The sequence below is a fragment of the Podarcis raffonei genome, chromosome 5, assembly GCF_027172205.1.
Source record: "Podarcis raffonei isolate rPodRaf1 chromosome 5, rPodRaf1.pri, whole genome shotgun sequence".
Lineage (NCBI taxonomy): Eukaryota > Metazoa > Chordata > Lepidosauria > Squamata > Lacertidae > Podarcis > Podarcis raffonei.
In genome coordinates this window covers 61,747,457-61,761,654 of record NC_070606.1, presented here as the reverse complement: position 1 = coordinate 61,761,654, position 14,198 = coordinate 61,747,457, and the positions used below count along the sequence as shown (strand labels likewise).

At 42.9% G+C, this 14,198-nt stretch overlaps 1 protein-coding gene across 3 annotated transcripts in view; it reads left to right on the top strand.

Annotated features, from left to right (window-relative positions):
* The window catches only part of UGGT1 (UDP-glucose glycoprotein glucosyltransferase 1), a 39,027-nt gene extending 38,058 nt beyond the window's left edge, over window positions 1–969 (top strand). For all 3 annotated transcript variants that reach the window (XM_053389602.1, XM_053389600.1, XM_053389601.1), the window contains one exon: window positions 53–969. In XM_053389602.1, the coding sequence (XP_053245577.1) occupies window positions 53–78 (26 nt within the window). In that variant the 3' untranslated portion in view covers window positions 79–969. The remainder of the gene's footprint in view (window positions 1–52) is intronic.
* Window positions 970–14,198: the final 13,229 nt, after the last annotated feature.

The following is a 14,198-nucleotide window of genomic DNA, read 5'->3' as shown; positions in this document are numbered from 1 at the left end:
CATGGTTATGTAACTTTCATACATATTCCCCCTCTCCACTTCTCTTCCACAGAAATGGCAGCGCATATGGAATTATGATCTATGGTGACCCACCATGTGAGACTATTTCATAGACAATTTTTCTATCAAATGCTAGTTTTTTCTAGTATGTTTGCAAGACTGCTAAGAAAAACTGAAGGGGAGGGTGACAAACTGTATTACACATGATTCAAATTTGATTTTGGCTGATGGAATAGAATCTGGATGATTGGGATTAGCGGAACTATCTTTCTATACACCTGCAAGAGATGGAGGAGCCCACAGAGGAATATAGAATTTTGGAAATTATTGATGTATGCTGAAAAGCAACAAGTCTATTTTTTGGCTACTGCACCACTGGACATCGAGATTTTGGGTCACCTCTGCCTTTCACAGGAGCTCAGAAGAAAGGTACTACTCTGAGAGGGTAAAACCTTGAGAATACACAGGCACTTCCCTCCTTTGTGGATTGAGGTAGGGCCAACTTTTTCAGGTTTGAACAGGGCTTGTTTATCATGCCTTGAATCGAATTACACAGGTATAGATGTCAAACGGATTCAGGTTTTTTTAAAAAAGAAAATTACACCTTCAGTTCTGGAAGAACTACAGTTCCTTCTATTTAAAATGCATTGTGAATAACTCATTCATAGTAAGGCAAAATTTCAAAGCAACCCACCCAACTTCAAGAAATATACATTACAAATGAATGCATATTTTAATGAAGCAAACTGTGTGTGGCATCTAATACTTTTTTCATTGCAGACCTAAGAGAGTTGTTATTGAAGACTGCAAAATTAGTAGGGCATTAAGACTTCTGTGAATTTGTGGCTCCCATGAATGTACTTTTGTTTATGCAAAACTGTGGAAGCTTTTTGATTTTGTAAGTTTCATAAGTTTATTTTCTCTCAAACACAAGAGTGATTTCAGGTCAATAAAGCCTTAGAGTTCCTATATCTTACACTCTAATCCTCCTCTCGTGGGCTCCATGCCCTTCCTAATTGCTTCATTTCAGTTTTTCCTTAGAAAAACTTCGGATTTTACTTTTTTTCACTTTTTCCCTGAGTACTTGGTATTGTTCCTCCCCACTATTTCAGTGCGACCAGATGGTTGGGGAAGGGAAATTATAAAGGGGGTTAAATAAATTTAAGCTGACTAGAGAGCAGCTTCTTCCTTCATCTCCCCCTCTGTCCTGACATCTGGTTCTGCCTTCCCCCTCAGCTGGGGAAGAGAAAATTGGACTGAACACACCAGCTGCTTCCCACCTAGATGGGCAGCAGACAAAAAACATCATGTTGACACTCGACATCCAGCAGCTTCCACACAGTTCCCTTAGCTTACCTGGGTCCACATCAGAGCAATCCAGATCCAGGCATGGTGTAGGAAGCACAACATCCTGAAAGTCCACAGGTAGACCTGGTCTCACATCCTTACCCCTGCTGAGGATTCCATGCCTAACAAATAAATTGCTCAGCAATAGCAAGGATCCCATAGATTGAGGCAGATCATATAGCCCTTTCCCTGTTTGATTTGAGCTGGAAAAGAAGAACACTCAGGGGAGATTAAAGGGCATGATGGGCTTTTTCTTTGGCCAGAGTTGTCTGTATCGGTAAGTTTTCTGAAGATAAATGGGGCAAGGAGGGAGATGCCTCCAAAAGGGAACAGGGGCTGTCTCTCCTCTCCTACCTCCCAGAAGCTGCCTAAGACATCTAACACACTTGCCTGCAAAAGGTGAGGGCTGGCCAGAAACACCCAAGGCCAAATAGGGTAGACAGCCCTCTGGATGCCCAGAATTCATGCTTTTCTTTTGTTTTAACCCATCTCTTTTTTATAATCCAGAGTCCAAAGGACAATCTTTACACAAGTGGGGATATACAGGAGAAGAAATATCCCTAGGGTAAGGCTCCCTAAGTGGTGGGCCACAGCCTTGAGGAACATGGACCCTCTCCAATATCTTCTACCCAAATGTCATGCATGCTGCATGCCCTTTTCTGGGCTGTTTCCTAAAGATTGACGAGTGAGCAGGGCTTCTTTGAGAGAACAGACTTTAATGAGCCTTCACTGACTGGAGAAAGAAGTTCTTCAGGTTCTCCACATTGGGGTGAGGGTGGAGGACTTAAGCAGTAAATATAGAGTGCTTCTCACGTAGCCTGCAAAATGGACCTAAATCTCACCTTCAGCATAGAGCTGCTTATCTCAGTTTCGTGAAGGTCAAAATAGTTTCACCACCACACCAGACACTCTCTACACAACATGGATACTATGTCACCTTGCTGCCAAATGCCTTTCTGATTGATATCAGACCATGCACTTCACAAAGAATGCGGAGCGTAAGTGGCTCAGGCTTAGGTATCCAACTTTCAGTGAAGGTAATTCAGCTGGTACACAAATGACTAGATGTAGTGCTAAATTTATGGAAACACCAGGAGGGCTGATTGTAAAAGAACACATTTACCTTCTGAAATATGGTGTACATGATCCAGTGTGAAGATTTGCAGATGCTCTAGTCAGGGTGATATGCCAAACCCTCTAGTTGTGAGCAATTATTTAATTATAGAAGAAATGTGTAATTTTCTAGCTATTGAATGAGCTAGGGGTGACATGATTTCAACAAGAACAGAATTGAACTGCATTTTCTTGACATATGCGCCACCAATAGAGCATAAAGTATAGCACTTACTGTGCTATTTTAAAGAAAGGCACTTGGAAAGCTATTTATTAAACTTGCTGCAGCTATTGAGACAGCTTTATATGCTTGCTTAGCTTCATAAAGAGGATTTTTTCTAAGTTCAGTGTGAAATGTTTTCCAGTTGTGTATGAAGGTTGTGTTAGCGTTCCAGAAAATCGAAGTAGAAAAATAAGGAAATGGAAACCAATATTTTTCTAAACTGCCGTTTCTTTAGGATTGGCAGTTTGATTCTCTCCCCCACCCCCTAATTTAACATTCATTTGCCCCCAGTTTGGGTGGTGATCAAGCAACAATGCTCTGTCTTTACACTTGTGGGTTCTGAAGCTCCTTAAGAGATGACAACTCCTCTGTCAGGTTTCACAACTTGAACAAAGGAAAAAGAGAATGAGAGAGGCTATTGATGCAGTTGCCTCTTCCATGTTCTCTGCTTCCTCTGCAGCACGTGGGATCTGTGGCAAACTGAAAGGTAGCAGACATTCATATTTGCTCAGATTCACAGCCACCTCGATGTCCCATTATAAGACTTCAGTTCAGAAAGTGTCTCTGTTCACCATCCGTGCATTATGATGCTATATGAAGAGGGCTCTCCCCAAATGAGGGAACTTCCTTCACCTGAAGACTTAGTAGAACACAAAGTTCCAGCCTCTGCCAGTCAGTGCAGAACACAAATATTCAGGCTGACTTATAGATAAAATCTGTTTTATTTTGACATAATTACACACATTACAGATTTAGATTTAGTTAAGCACTGAGGTTTAAAGTGTTGCCTGAAAAATAACCATATCAGATTTCCTATGAATTAAATGCTTACCTTATCTGTATTTGTTGGCTCCTTATCTAGGTTACTGCATTCTGACAACTGGCTGAAGGGGGAACCTAGGTGCTTAGCTAGTAAGGGATTCTGGGGATATCTGGTGTGCAGGGCGGTGGTGAGGCAAGCTGATAAGGGATCCACATAAGGTCATTGCTTTTCATGCTCAATTTCTCTCCCTTAAGTATGGAGGAGAATTTTAGAAACCTGGAGTAGTTATGCCCATCAGGAGGCCCATCAGAGAAAGTGGGTTGGGCTCAGGTATTGGAGGGGTGAAAGGGATAACAAAGCTAAGGGACCTAGACGGCTGTATTAAGCAATTTGGTTTACAGTAGTTACACAGCTTATGGTGGTCATGTCCCTGCACAAACCACTCTCTTCTAAAAGGATGGCACTGCTGGGTTACTTGGGTTATAAGAACATTACTATTTATATTGGCTCATTTATAGGCTTCCCTATCTGTTAGACCTGGAAAAACGGCACTAGTAATAATAAAATCACACTGGTTGAAGAATAATGCTGGCTTACAAAAGCACTATAGAACATTCATTGTACAGAATACTGTAAGCACAAATAGACGGGTCCCTATTTGTACTTTTAATGTCCTTGAGACTTAAATATCAAGCTGGCTTTGCAAACTCTGTTTTGAAGATTGCCTGTGTTGTAGTAATTTCTGCTCTGCTCTTTCCCCTGCCCACCCCAAAGAAATTTCAGCAGTTCCTTTTCTCTCTCCCCCACCCTTTCTTTTTAAAGCATGAAAGTCAGAGATGGAAGTAATTGTTAGCTAGCTGTTGGGCTTAAAATGGGAATGAACAAAGGGCTTTTTTGCGGCATTTATGTATCTTTTTCAGCTGTGTCCCCATTAAATAATAATGTGCTGAGTGAAGCTCCTCATATCTGTTGATGTACAAAATGTTCAGTACCTTCAGAATGTTACCAGGTTATAATTTATCCTCCCAGGTCTGCTAAACACAATAAAGCCATTTTCATTGTTCCTCTTTAACAAATGTATTCTGATTTATTGGGTTCTGATAATGTACTAAGTTTGGGGGTCTGCAGAATTTACAGAATTTAACTATCTGAGAAAGGCTTGCAGTGTGTCAGGGTTTTCTGTTAGCCACTGAAAAGTGGTATGAGGTATTCCAGTAGTTAAAATGTTGTCCTTCTCACTGTATCAAAGGAACTTGGCCATTCAGGTGAGACGTTTTATTTGTTTTTTGTCCTTGCTGTGTCATGGGCTCAGGGTGAATGCATAACTCAGAGATTACTATCTAAATGAATAAATGACTTGACAGAACACACAAGAGCAGGTTTCAAAAGATGGAATATAACCATAAAAGATCAGAGAGAAATATTTTATAATTCACACTTGTACCCAGTTCTTGCAGGGAACTCAAAAGTATCATGGAGTTTCCCATTCAGCAATTATAATAAAATATTCAAGGTGTTGGGTTACCTGTTCTTCATTACATTGCCCAATATTGCATGCTCTATTAATGATTTGTAGCCAGGATCTAGTTCTCATGTTAATAAGCATGTGATCATTTGCAAATTGCATCCATGTTATACAAATGCCACTCCTACTGCTACCTTTTCAGAGGGAGTATGTGTAGGCAGAAAATGCCAGCTCCTAGCCCTAGATACCCAACCAAACAAAGGTAACTATATGCAGTGTATTTTGTCATATGAAGAGTTTACACAATGAAGTGTTCATGTCCAAGATAGGCTTTAACTAAATGTTTCACTTTTATTACCCAGTTGGGATAGATTACCCAGTTGCTAGTATATTAACTAAAATATCGTTAACTGTAAGCTGAAACCATAAACTATTAAAAGTACACTGGTAAGTCTGTTCTCCTGCTCTACTTAGTCAAGGGCTGGAAGCACTGCCGATTATTTATTTGGAGTTTTAAATACTGCAAAGCAGGACTTAGGTGTTTCTATTGTTCATTTTCCAGACACCAGTATTTAAGCAGTGGCATCTTAACAGCTAGCCTGTGAATCTTCCAGTTTCCTGCATCAAAGAAACTGGGGCGTATATGGCCAGTTTTGGGGGAATTTCTGTCTTTTAGTAGGTCCATTATTATCATCAAGTATTTAGGTCCATTTTCCAAGTTGCAGAGCTAGACCCATCATGTACAGGTTATGTGACTTATATGCTCTCCATCTGGTTTGTGCCAGCTTGCTGATCTTTCCTGACTTGCTGATAAGCACACCCGAGTCCCAGCTGCATGCCAGAGGCTTATGGAACAATCTGTTCAATTATTTCCAGTGAGACAATCAAAACAAAACTGTTTTGGACTTTTCTGGGGCTTAGCACTGAGCAGGACTGAAACATCTTTGGGCAGGCATTTTGCTCTACACACCAGGGGCCGCTGTGGGCATAGGAGAGCAGGGAGAAGGACACAGGCTAGCAACAGCTCAATGAATTTCTGCTCATTGGAATACAGTATTGTCCATGGTGACTGTAGGTGGAGCACTTGCACTGTTGAACCGGGAATTCCCAGCAGTGTTTTGAAATTGGGAGATGCATTTGTTCCATGTGGTTTGAAATGACATTTCAGTTAGGAGAATTAACAGAGAAGAAAGGCAAATGGCGCTTAGTGATCTCTATTAAAATTAGGCCTCGGTAAAGGAAATGCACAGTTCTTGTGTTTCTGCATGTACCCCTAGAATGGTCTATGAAGGTTTGCTGGATATTGGTCTTTAAATCAAGAGCAGCTACTACTATGCGTTACAGTTTTTTTCGCTATGCAGCCAAGGTGAGAGAGTGCAAGCACAAATACCAAATTCATAAAAATGAGGATCTGCAGCATAACCACTGCCTCATAAGCAGCTTTGGGTTACATTCCTGATCTTGAACATCCAGAGTTAATACAAAGTTTTGAATTAGTTGAGGGCAAACAAGCAGAAGCTTAATCCAGATAAGACAAAGAGTCTGGTGATCTGGGAGTAAGTAAATGGCCTATTTTGGAGGAGTTTGTGCTCCCCCTTAAAAACCAGGTAGGATTCAGCCTTTTTGTAAATAGCTGTGTAATCTAGCTACCCCACCCTTTCTTCAAGAAGCTCAGGTTCTCATCGCCTCCCTACAATGAACCACCCTGAGATCTACAGATGAAGGGTGGTATATAAATTTAATATATAAAAAATAAAATAAGTAAATGCCAATGAATGTGTTCCTCTGATGAACAGCAACCATCTAGGGTAGTATAATTCGCACCTGACTTCTTATGGGTTAACTGATTTGGCAAAGCTTTCCCTTTGGGGATTTTAAAGTGTTTCTGCTAATATATTTCATTTTTTCTTTTTTTGCATTCAGCCTCTCAGACACTTTCTTTTCCTGTGTAGACTACCCTCCCCAAAAAGATATTCTGGAATGTCCTTCAAACATCTCCTAAAAACCCAGTTGTCTCCCCAGGCCTATTTTGGAAGTTTGAAAGACTTATCCTGTTCAGCAACTGACTTGTTTTAAATTATGGGTCTTAAATGTACTGTGTTGTTTCAATTTTAAGCCAAATCTGAATATAGGTTGCACCCCTATAATGAGGTATTGTTAAATGGAATACACCCACACCCATAAATCTCTGGTAGCATCCAGTACTTTTTATAATCTTAAAATCACATGCAACCTCTAGACTTATCTCACAATGAATAACTCACTGGGCAACCAGCACCACCTTGTCAAGAAGCATGGGTGATCCTTTTACAAAAACTACCAAAATGCTGCGCAATTCCTGAGGTCTCAAGTCACCACTTCTCTATCTATATAAAAATGCAATTATACAAGCCAGATTATTTTTGGGGTGGGGGGAGTGTGGCTCATTTTTCAGAACAATGTATGCATGTGAACTTTTATTTGTATTTTAATTGCATTTTTGGCATTTTGATTTTATAAATTTATGTAGACTACTTAGGGATTTCTGCCAGAAATGTTTAGTGGCAAGTACATTTTCCAAATAAGATAAATAAATAACTCTTAATCATTTTACTCCTCATCAGACGTAATATATCTGAAGTAGGAAGTATCCCTTGTCTTTCCTCCTCATGCTCCCATTTCATGGTCAGTCTTTTCATTTTGGGCATATGTGAGACTGCCACAAAGCAAACAAGTTATGGCGGAAATGTTAGGTTGCAGGGGTGTCTGTTGAATCATATAATGGTTTGCTCAAAGGTAAGCCCCAAATTGTTCCATGGCGCTTACTTGTCAGTAAGTGGGGCTGTGATTACAGCCTTAGTCTGTTCTGCTAGCTCAAGAGGCGATGCAGAAGGCTTTCTGCACTTGCCCTTGACTATAACAGAATAATAAATGTCCCTGTTCCCTTTATGGCGTTGATCAAAGCAAGAGCTGTGCTCCACAAGCAGAAAAATGATTTGAAAGTTGTTCCAGTACTATCAAGCATAAGCTGATGTAGTATTTTGAGTTGCTGTGTTGTTTTTAAAATGCATGTGCATTTTTGTTTTAAAGATGTTTCAGCAAATGGGAGTTATTTTGGAACACGAGGAAGGCCGGAGAATGAAAATAAGTCGTCACTTCATTTCTTCAAAGGCTTGTTGAGGAAGGGCCTGACCTTCTAGCCACTGCTTCATTTATTTAAGACTTTAAAGTTTAAATGTCCATGCAGCAGAAAAACAAACAAAAGCTGCTCTCTCCTACAGGCCCTGCAAAGCAGGATATTTGTATTGTGTGTTAACCAGAGTGCTGTCATGACCTTAGGGGCTGTGAGGGCAGTGCCAGGTTTATGTATAAGCTAAACAAGCCATAGCTTAGAGCCCCACTCTCTTGGGCCACCCCCAAAAAAATTTAAAGGGAACAAAAACTGGGCGTACATTTCCAAAATATAAGATAAATATAATATACTTCTTAATTGTATTTCAGTTCAACAATTACTTTGATAAAATACATATTTTGTTATGTGCAAATGGCTTTAGATACCTATTAGGTAAAGGTAAAGGGACTCTTGACCATTAGGTCCAGTCACAGAAGACTCTGGGGTTGCGGCGCTCATCTCGCTTTATTAGCCAAGGAAGCCGGCATACAGCTTCCGGGTCATGTGGCCAGCATGACTAAGCCGCTTCTGGCGAACCAGAGCAGCACATGGAAACGCCGTTTACCTTCCCGCCAGAGCAGTACCTATTTATCTACTTGCACTTTGACATGCTTTCGAACTGCTAGGTTGGCAGGAGCAGGGACCGAGCAACGGGAGCTCACCCCGTCGTGGGGATTTGAACCGCCAGCCTTCTGATCGGCAAGCCCTAGGCTCTGTGGTTTAACTCAAAGTGCCACCTGCGTCCCTCAGATGCCTATTAAGCCCATAAATTACCATATAGCATATATTCAACACAAAAAAGTGACAATTTGTTGTTGACAAAGGACAGCTGGTCATATAAAGGGCCCCATTACCTTCAGTAGCTTAGGGCCTCATCAAACCTAAATCTGGCCTTGTGTGAGGGGGTTCCAAATCCTAAGGCTGCTTCCAGGCAATTGGCGCCTAGCCAGCTGCTTTTTCATTCTAAGCTACCATCAGAATAGCAACTGCAGTAGCTGCTGTCGGGGTGGCACAGGCAGGGTGGCATTGCGCCCCTGGTTTTCCAGTGCCAAGTGTCGCTGCCAGATACTGAGAGGGAGAGGACTGAGGTGCAAGGAGGTCAGTGCTGTGCAAGTGTCGCATCAGATTGCTGCCATTGCACCCACACCACACAGAGCTCCTCGCCCCGCCCCCTCTTGGTACCCAGCTGTGGCGCTTGCCATTGAGCTCCCTGTGCCCAGGGCCTTTTTTCCCAGCCAGAATTCGCCAGAACTCGGTTCTGGCACCTCTCAGTGGGCGCCATTGCCATTACAAGAGAACATGGGGAGCTCCGGCCCCTCTTTCTAGAAAAATGTCACGGCCTGTTCCTCACCCTCTTCTCTGTCAGTAACATGAGAACACAGTCAAACTGTATGGTCTTCCATAAGGTACTAAAGAGCTACAGGCTATGTCAGTGTTTCTTAGTTTTGTTTTGATTTCAGGAAATTTTTCCTCATACTGTACCACCCGCTGTGCAGAAGCTGACCTTTGTCATTAGATGCTCTCCTGACAGAGAAGATCAGATACACCTGGCCAAGCAGCACACAAAATGGCCAGATAAGAGCAGTCCCTGAAGAACGGGCAAAGAATGAGGAGAAACAAGCAGGGAGGTGCCGGAAGAGAGCAAGGCCACCATTGTGGAAACAAAACATACATTGCCTGCTGCTGGTAGATACATTATTTATTTCGATTGTTTATGACCTGTCATAGTTCACTTGTGGACAGGATATGCTGTGTCATTGGAGAATTACAAGGTTGCTAATAACTCACAGGAATGAATAATATACTTGCAGGTGCCCTGATATAATTTTTACAGCTGTCTGTGTGGGGTGGCAGCTACTTAGTAATTTGACGCAGACGTTTTGTAAAATGGCAATTATGAGCAAGGTGCGCAAGTGACTAGTGGGAACAGCTGCTGTTCAAAAACCAGGACCTCTCCCAGTCCAGCCTTTCTCCAAATGCCCCAAAGTAGGGAAAAGTCATCAAGAGCAATGCTAAATTTGAAACTAAACTATTTAAGCATGATTTCACCGTGTCTAATTTCTACCAGAAGTAGACTGGAGTGCCATAATTACAACTGAAGAACGTCTGACAGGCCAGTGGTGTGCTGCTGCTGCTGCTGCTGCTGCTGCTGCTGCGTTAAGCCAGCAGGACCAGCAGCCAAGATCTGAGTGCCAGGACAAGGGGGAAGCCAACCCACTTATCCAGCTGCTGTGGGACCCAAGCAGGATACTGGCAGCCCTAGTCTAACAGCTGCCATTTGGTGGCGTCTTGCAAGTTGTTATTAACAGCTTTTCTGACAATTAGAACATTTAAAATAGAATACCAAAACAAACATTAAAAGCAGCAGCTGCATCATTAGACTTCAGTAAGTAACAGTCGAGTCAGTATGTGGGGAAGACCTTTGGAATGAGAGTGAAAACGCTTCTGCCTTCTGGCAGAAGTTATGCTGAAGGCTTGCCAGGCAGGTTTCCCCGGACAGGGAGCTCCAGAGAGCTGGGTGCTCTTTCCTGTCCATACATGGCTCATCTGTGCCACATGTTAGGGATGGAGGCGGGGGCAGGAATTCCATTTGGTATGCATTTTGAAGTTATCTGGGTCACACTTCCCAAAACCATATACAAATCGAAACACTGATCACTCAATATTCATATCTCTGACTTCTTTTTTTTTACAATGCAGTGTTGTTCTCTAACCCAAAGACATCCAAATAAATGCATATGTAAATGGAACATGGAATCCAAAAATATACTCTGGAGCAGGAGAAAACAAGCTTGCTCCATCTTCTGTGTGACAGTCCTTTACAGTGGTACCTCTGGTTTAGAACTTAATTCATTCCGGAGGTCTGTTCTTAAGGTGAAACCATTCTTATCCTGAGGCGCACTTTCGCTAATGGGGACTTTTGCTGCGTGTGCGCCTCCGGCACATGATTTCCATTCACATCCTGGGCCAAAGTTCTCAACCAGGAGCAGCTATTTCCGGGTTAGCGGAGTTCATAACCCAAAGCGTTCATAACCTGAGGTACCACTGTATATATTTGAAGATTGCTATTATCTTTCCTCACAGACTCTTCTTTTCTAGGCTAAACATACCCATCTCCTTAAACTGTTCCTCATAAGGCTTGATCCAGACCCTTGATCATCTTCGTCGCCCTCCTCTGCACACGTTCCAGCTTGTCAATACCCTTCTTAAATTTTGACACCCAGAACTCGGCACAGTATTCCAGGTGTGGTCTGACCAAGGCGGTACTACCAGAGCGGTACTATTACTTCCCTTGATCTGCTGCTGCATCACACTGTTGACTCATATTAAGCGTGTGATCCACTAAGACCCCAAAATCCTTTCCACATGTACTGGCAAGACAGATTACCACCACCACCCCATCTTATACTTTTGCAGCTGGTTCTTCCCGCCTATGTGCAAAACCTTGCATTTGTCCCCGCTGAAACTCATTTTGTTGGTTTTGGTCCAGTTCTCCATTCTGTTACAGTCATTTTGAATCCCAATTTTGTCTTATACAGCATCAGCTACCCTTCACATTTTGGTGTCATCTGCAAATCTGATGAGCATCTCCTCAGTTCCTTCATGAAGTAACCCTTCAACTTGGTATCTGTTTTCAACAGAGAATCTACTAACCCAGCAGCCTGGGATCACTTCTCAGAGTTATAACATGATTGTGCCCGTATTTTTCGCCCCATAGGATGCACCGGCCCATAGGACGCACCAAGTTTTTTTGGGGGGAAATAAAGAAAAAAAAATTTATTTCCCCCCCAGGCGCTTGTGGGGCCTGCTGTCCCCGGAGCTTGCGGGGCAGGCAGCGGGGAGAAGCGCTCTTCTCCCCACCGCCCGCCTGCAGAACAGGTCCGGGTACAGCGGGAAGACGCGCTGCGCCTCCCAGCTGTCCCTGGAGCTTGCGTGGCAGGCAGCGGGGAGAAGCGCTCTTCTCCCCACCGCCCGCCTGCAGACCAGGTCCGCGGACAGCGGGAAGATGAGCTGCGCCTCCCCACTGTCCCCGGAGCTTGCGGGGCTGGCGGCGGGGAGAAGCACGCGTCTCCTCGCCGTCAGCCTCCAAACCACATCGGGAGACAGCGGGATGGCAGCGTTCCGCCTCCCCGCTGTCCCCCGACCTTGTGGGGCTGGCGCTGCGGCTCTCCTGAAGCCTGGAGAGCAAGAGGGGTCGGTGCACACCGACCCCTCTCGCTCTCCAGGCTTCAGCGAAAGCCTGCATTCGCCCCATAGGACGCACACACATTTTCCCTTCATTTTTGGAGGGGGAAAAGTGCGTCCTATAGGGCGAAAAATACGGTAGTTTGGAAAAATTATTTCTTACTTTGGACTTTCTTTTCTTTATTGGCATCTGCTTTGCAAACACCTTGGTATGCAATACTCAAAAGGTAGGATTGTTCCATAGTTGTATTGCCCTTCTTTTTTGCAAGGCAAGGAGAGTAAGGTCCCTAACTCCTTGTGTTAGCATTTTAAAGCTAATTTAATGAAGAGCAGAGCAAGTGATAAGATCAAGCACAGTGTTGTCATTGTCAGCAAGTCTTGAGCTACCAAAAGGTTTATAACAAAAGAGATGCACAAGCACAGGTCCTCTTAGTGATGACTGTGCTGCTCATTATCGGCAATTAAGAATTAAAATGCAAAGCTGAGATTCCTACCGGACATCAGGGTCTTGCCATCAGCCAAAGGTCAATTGCTGAACACTTTCAGGGCACAGCTGAATGTTTTTTGCTACAGAAACAGATGAACCACAGGGACGTGAACGTCTAAAATGAATAAATAGGCTGTTATTTAAAAGGGGGCTCAATGATTAAAACAAATAGAATATATTGATTTCTTCAAAATCTGTAATAAAGAATTTGGAATTGAGTTATGTCAAAACCTACTGACCACATAATAATTACATATTAATCTGTCATAGGTATTGTGCTGAGCCATACTTAAATGTAATGTTTCCTCAAGTCCATGTTGAACTACCATTTTGATTACCAACCTAACAGTGAGAGGTTTCTGTTTAAAGGTTATGGAGGCCCTATGGTGATCATTAGGCAATAGGATAGCTCCAATAATCTTAACACATGCCTGGAGAAACATTTTGCTGCAGAAAGATAAATATTATGAGGAAAATCTATGAACACAGCCTTTAAGACATAACTAGCCTACCGGATATTGATATAGCTGAACTCCCAAGGGCCAGGGAACATGAAAGTTGTAGTTATAATCCAACAACATATTGAGGGCCACAGGTTGGCCACCCATGATCTAGGTGATGAGTGACACTGGACCAGAACAACTTGGTCATGCCCCTGTGACCCCACTGGCACACCATGCATGAACTCCTAGCTGTTAAGTAGAATTGTTTAATTGTGCACTGAAATGGAGGCATGCCTGTCTGTATGTATACTGTTGAAAGCTATATAATGAAGCTCTCTCTGAGCTCTAACAGCTTGATAATCAACTGTTGCTGTTTTCTGCGCTTTCAGGTAAGTGTTTAACCTTAGGTCACACAATTAAGATATTCAGTTGCAAATCTCCATTTTGAAGTGAGTTGCCTCTTGGTCTTTTGTTCCCAGGCACAGTGGGAAGAAGATGCAGGCTAATGTAAGAGACAGGGCTTTGATTTTTGCTCTGATGGTAATTATGTTATATATTTAAGAATAAAAACCTGTGTTTGAATATGCATATGCCTTCTGGGTGTATCATTGATTGTTTTGTACCTGTTTTGAAGGAGTTCTAGTTAGTAAAGCTTTGAATCCTATTTATGGGTCATATTTTGAGAGCATATTCCAAAAGGTATTGGCCTTTATGCATCCAATTGCTTCATGCTGTGAAATATTAATATCTGCTATAGTAGCCACCCTACCAAGTCTAACAGCTGCCACTGCATCCACACTAGTGGATTGTGCCTGATGGGATAAGATCACCCTATGTGCTGTGCCCCCATCCCCTCAATTCCCTATCTTCAGCCTGAGAGTTGAGAAACTACTTGATGACTATGTATGGATTTGTGGTAGTAGCAGACAGTGCAGTGAGGCTGCTTCGCTTGCCTGACCTCCTTCCGGCCGAGTCCCTGCTACATAGTGTGATGGAGAGTGGGAGGGGTGAGGCGGAAGGA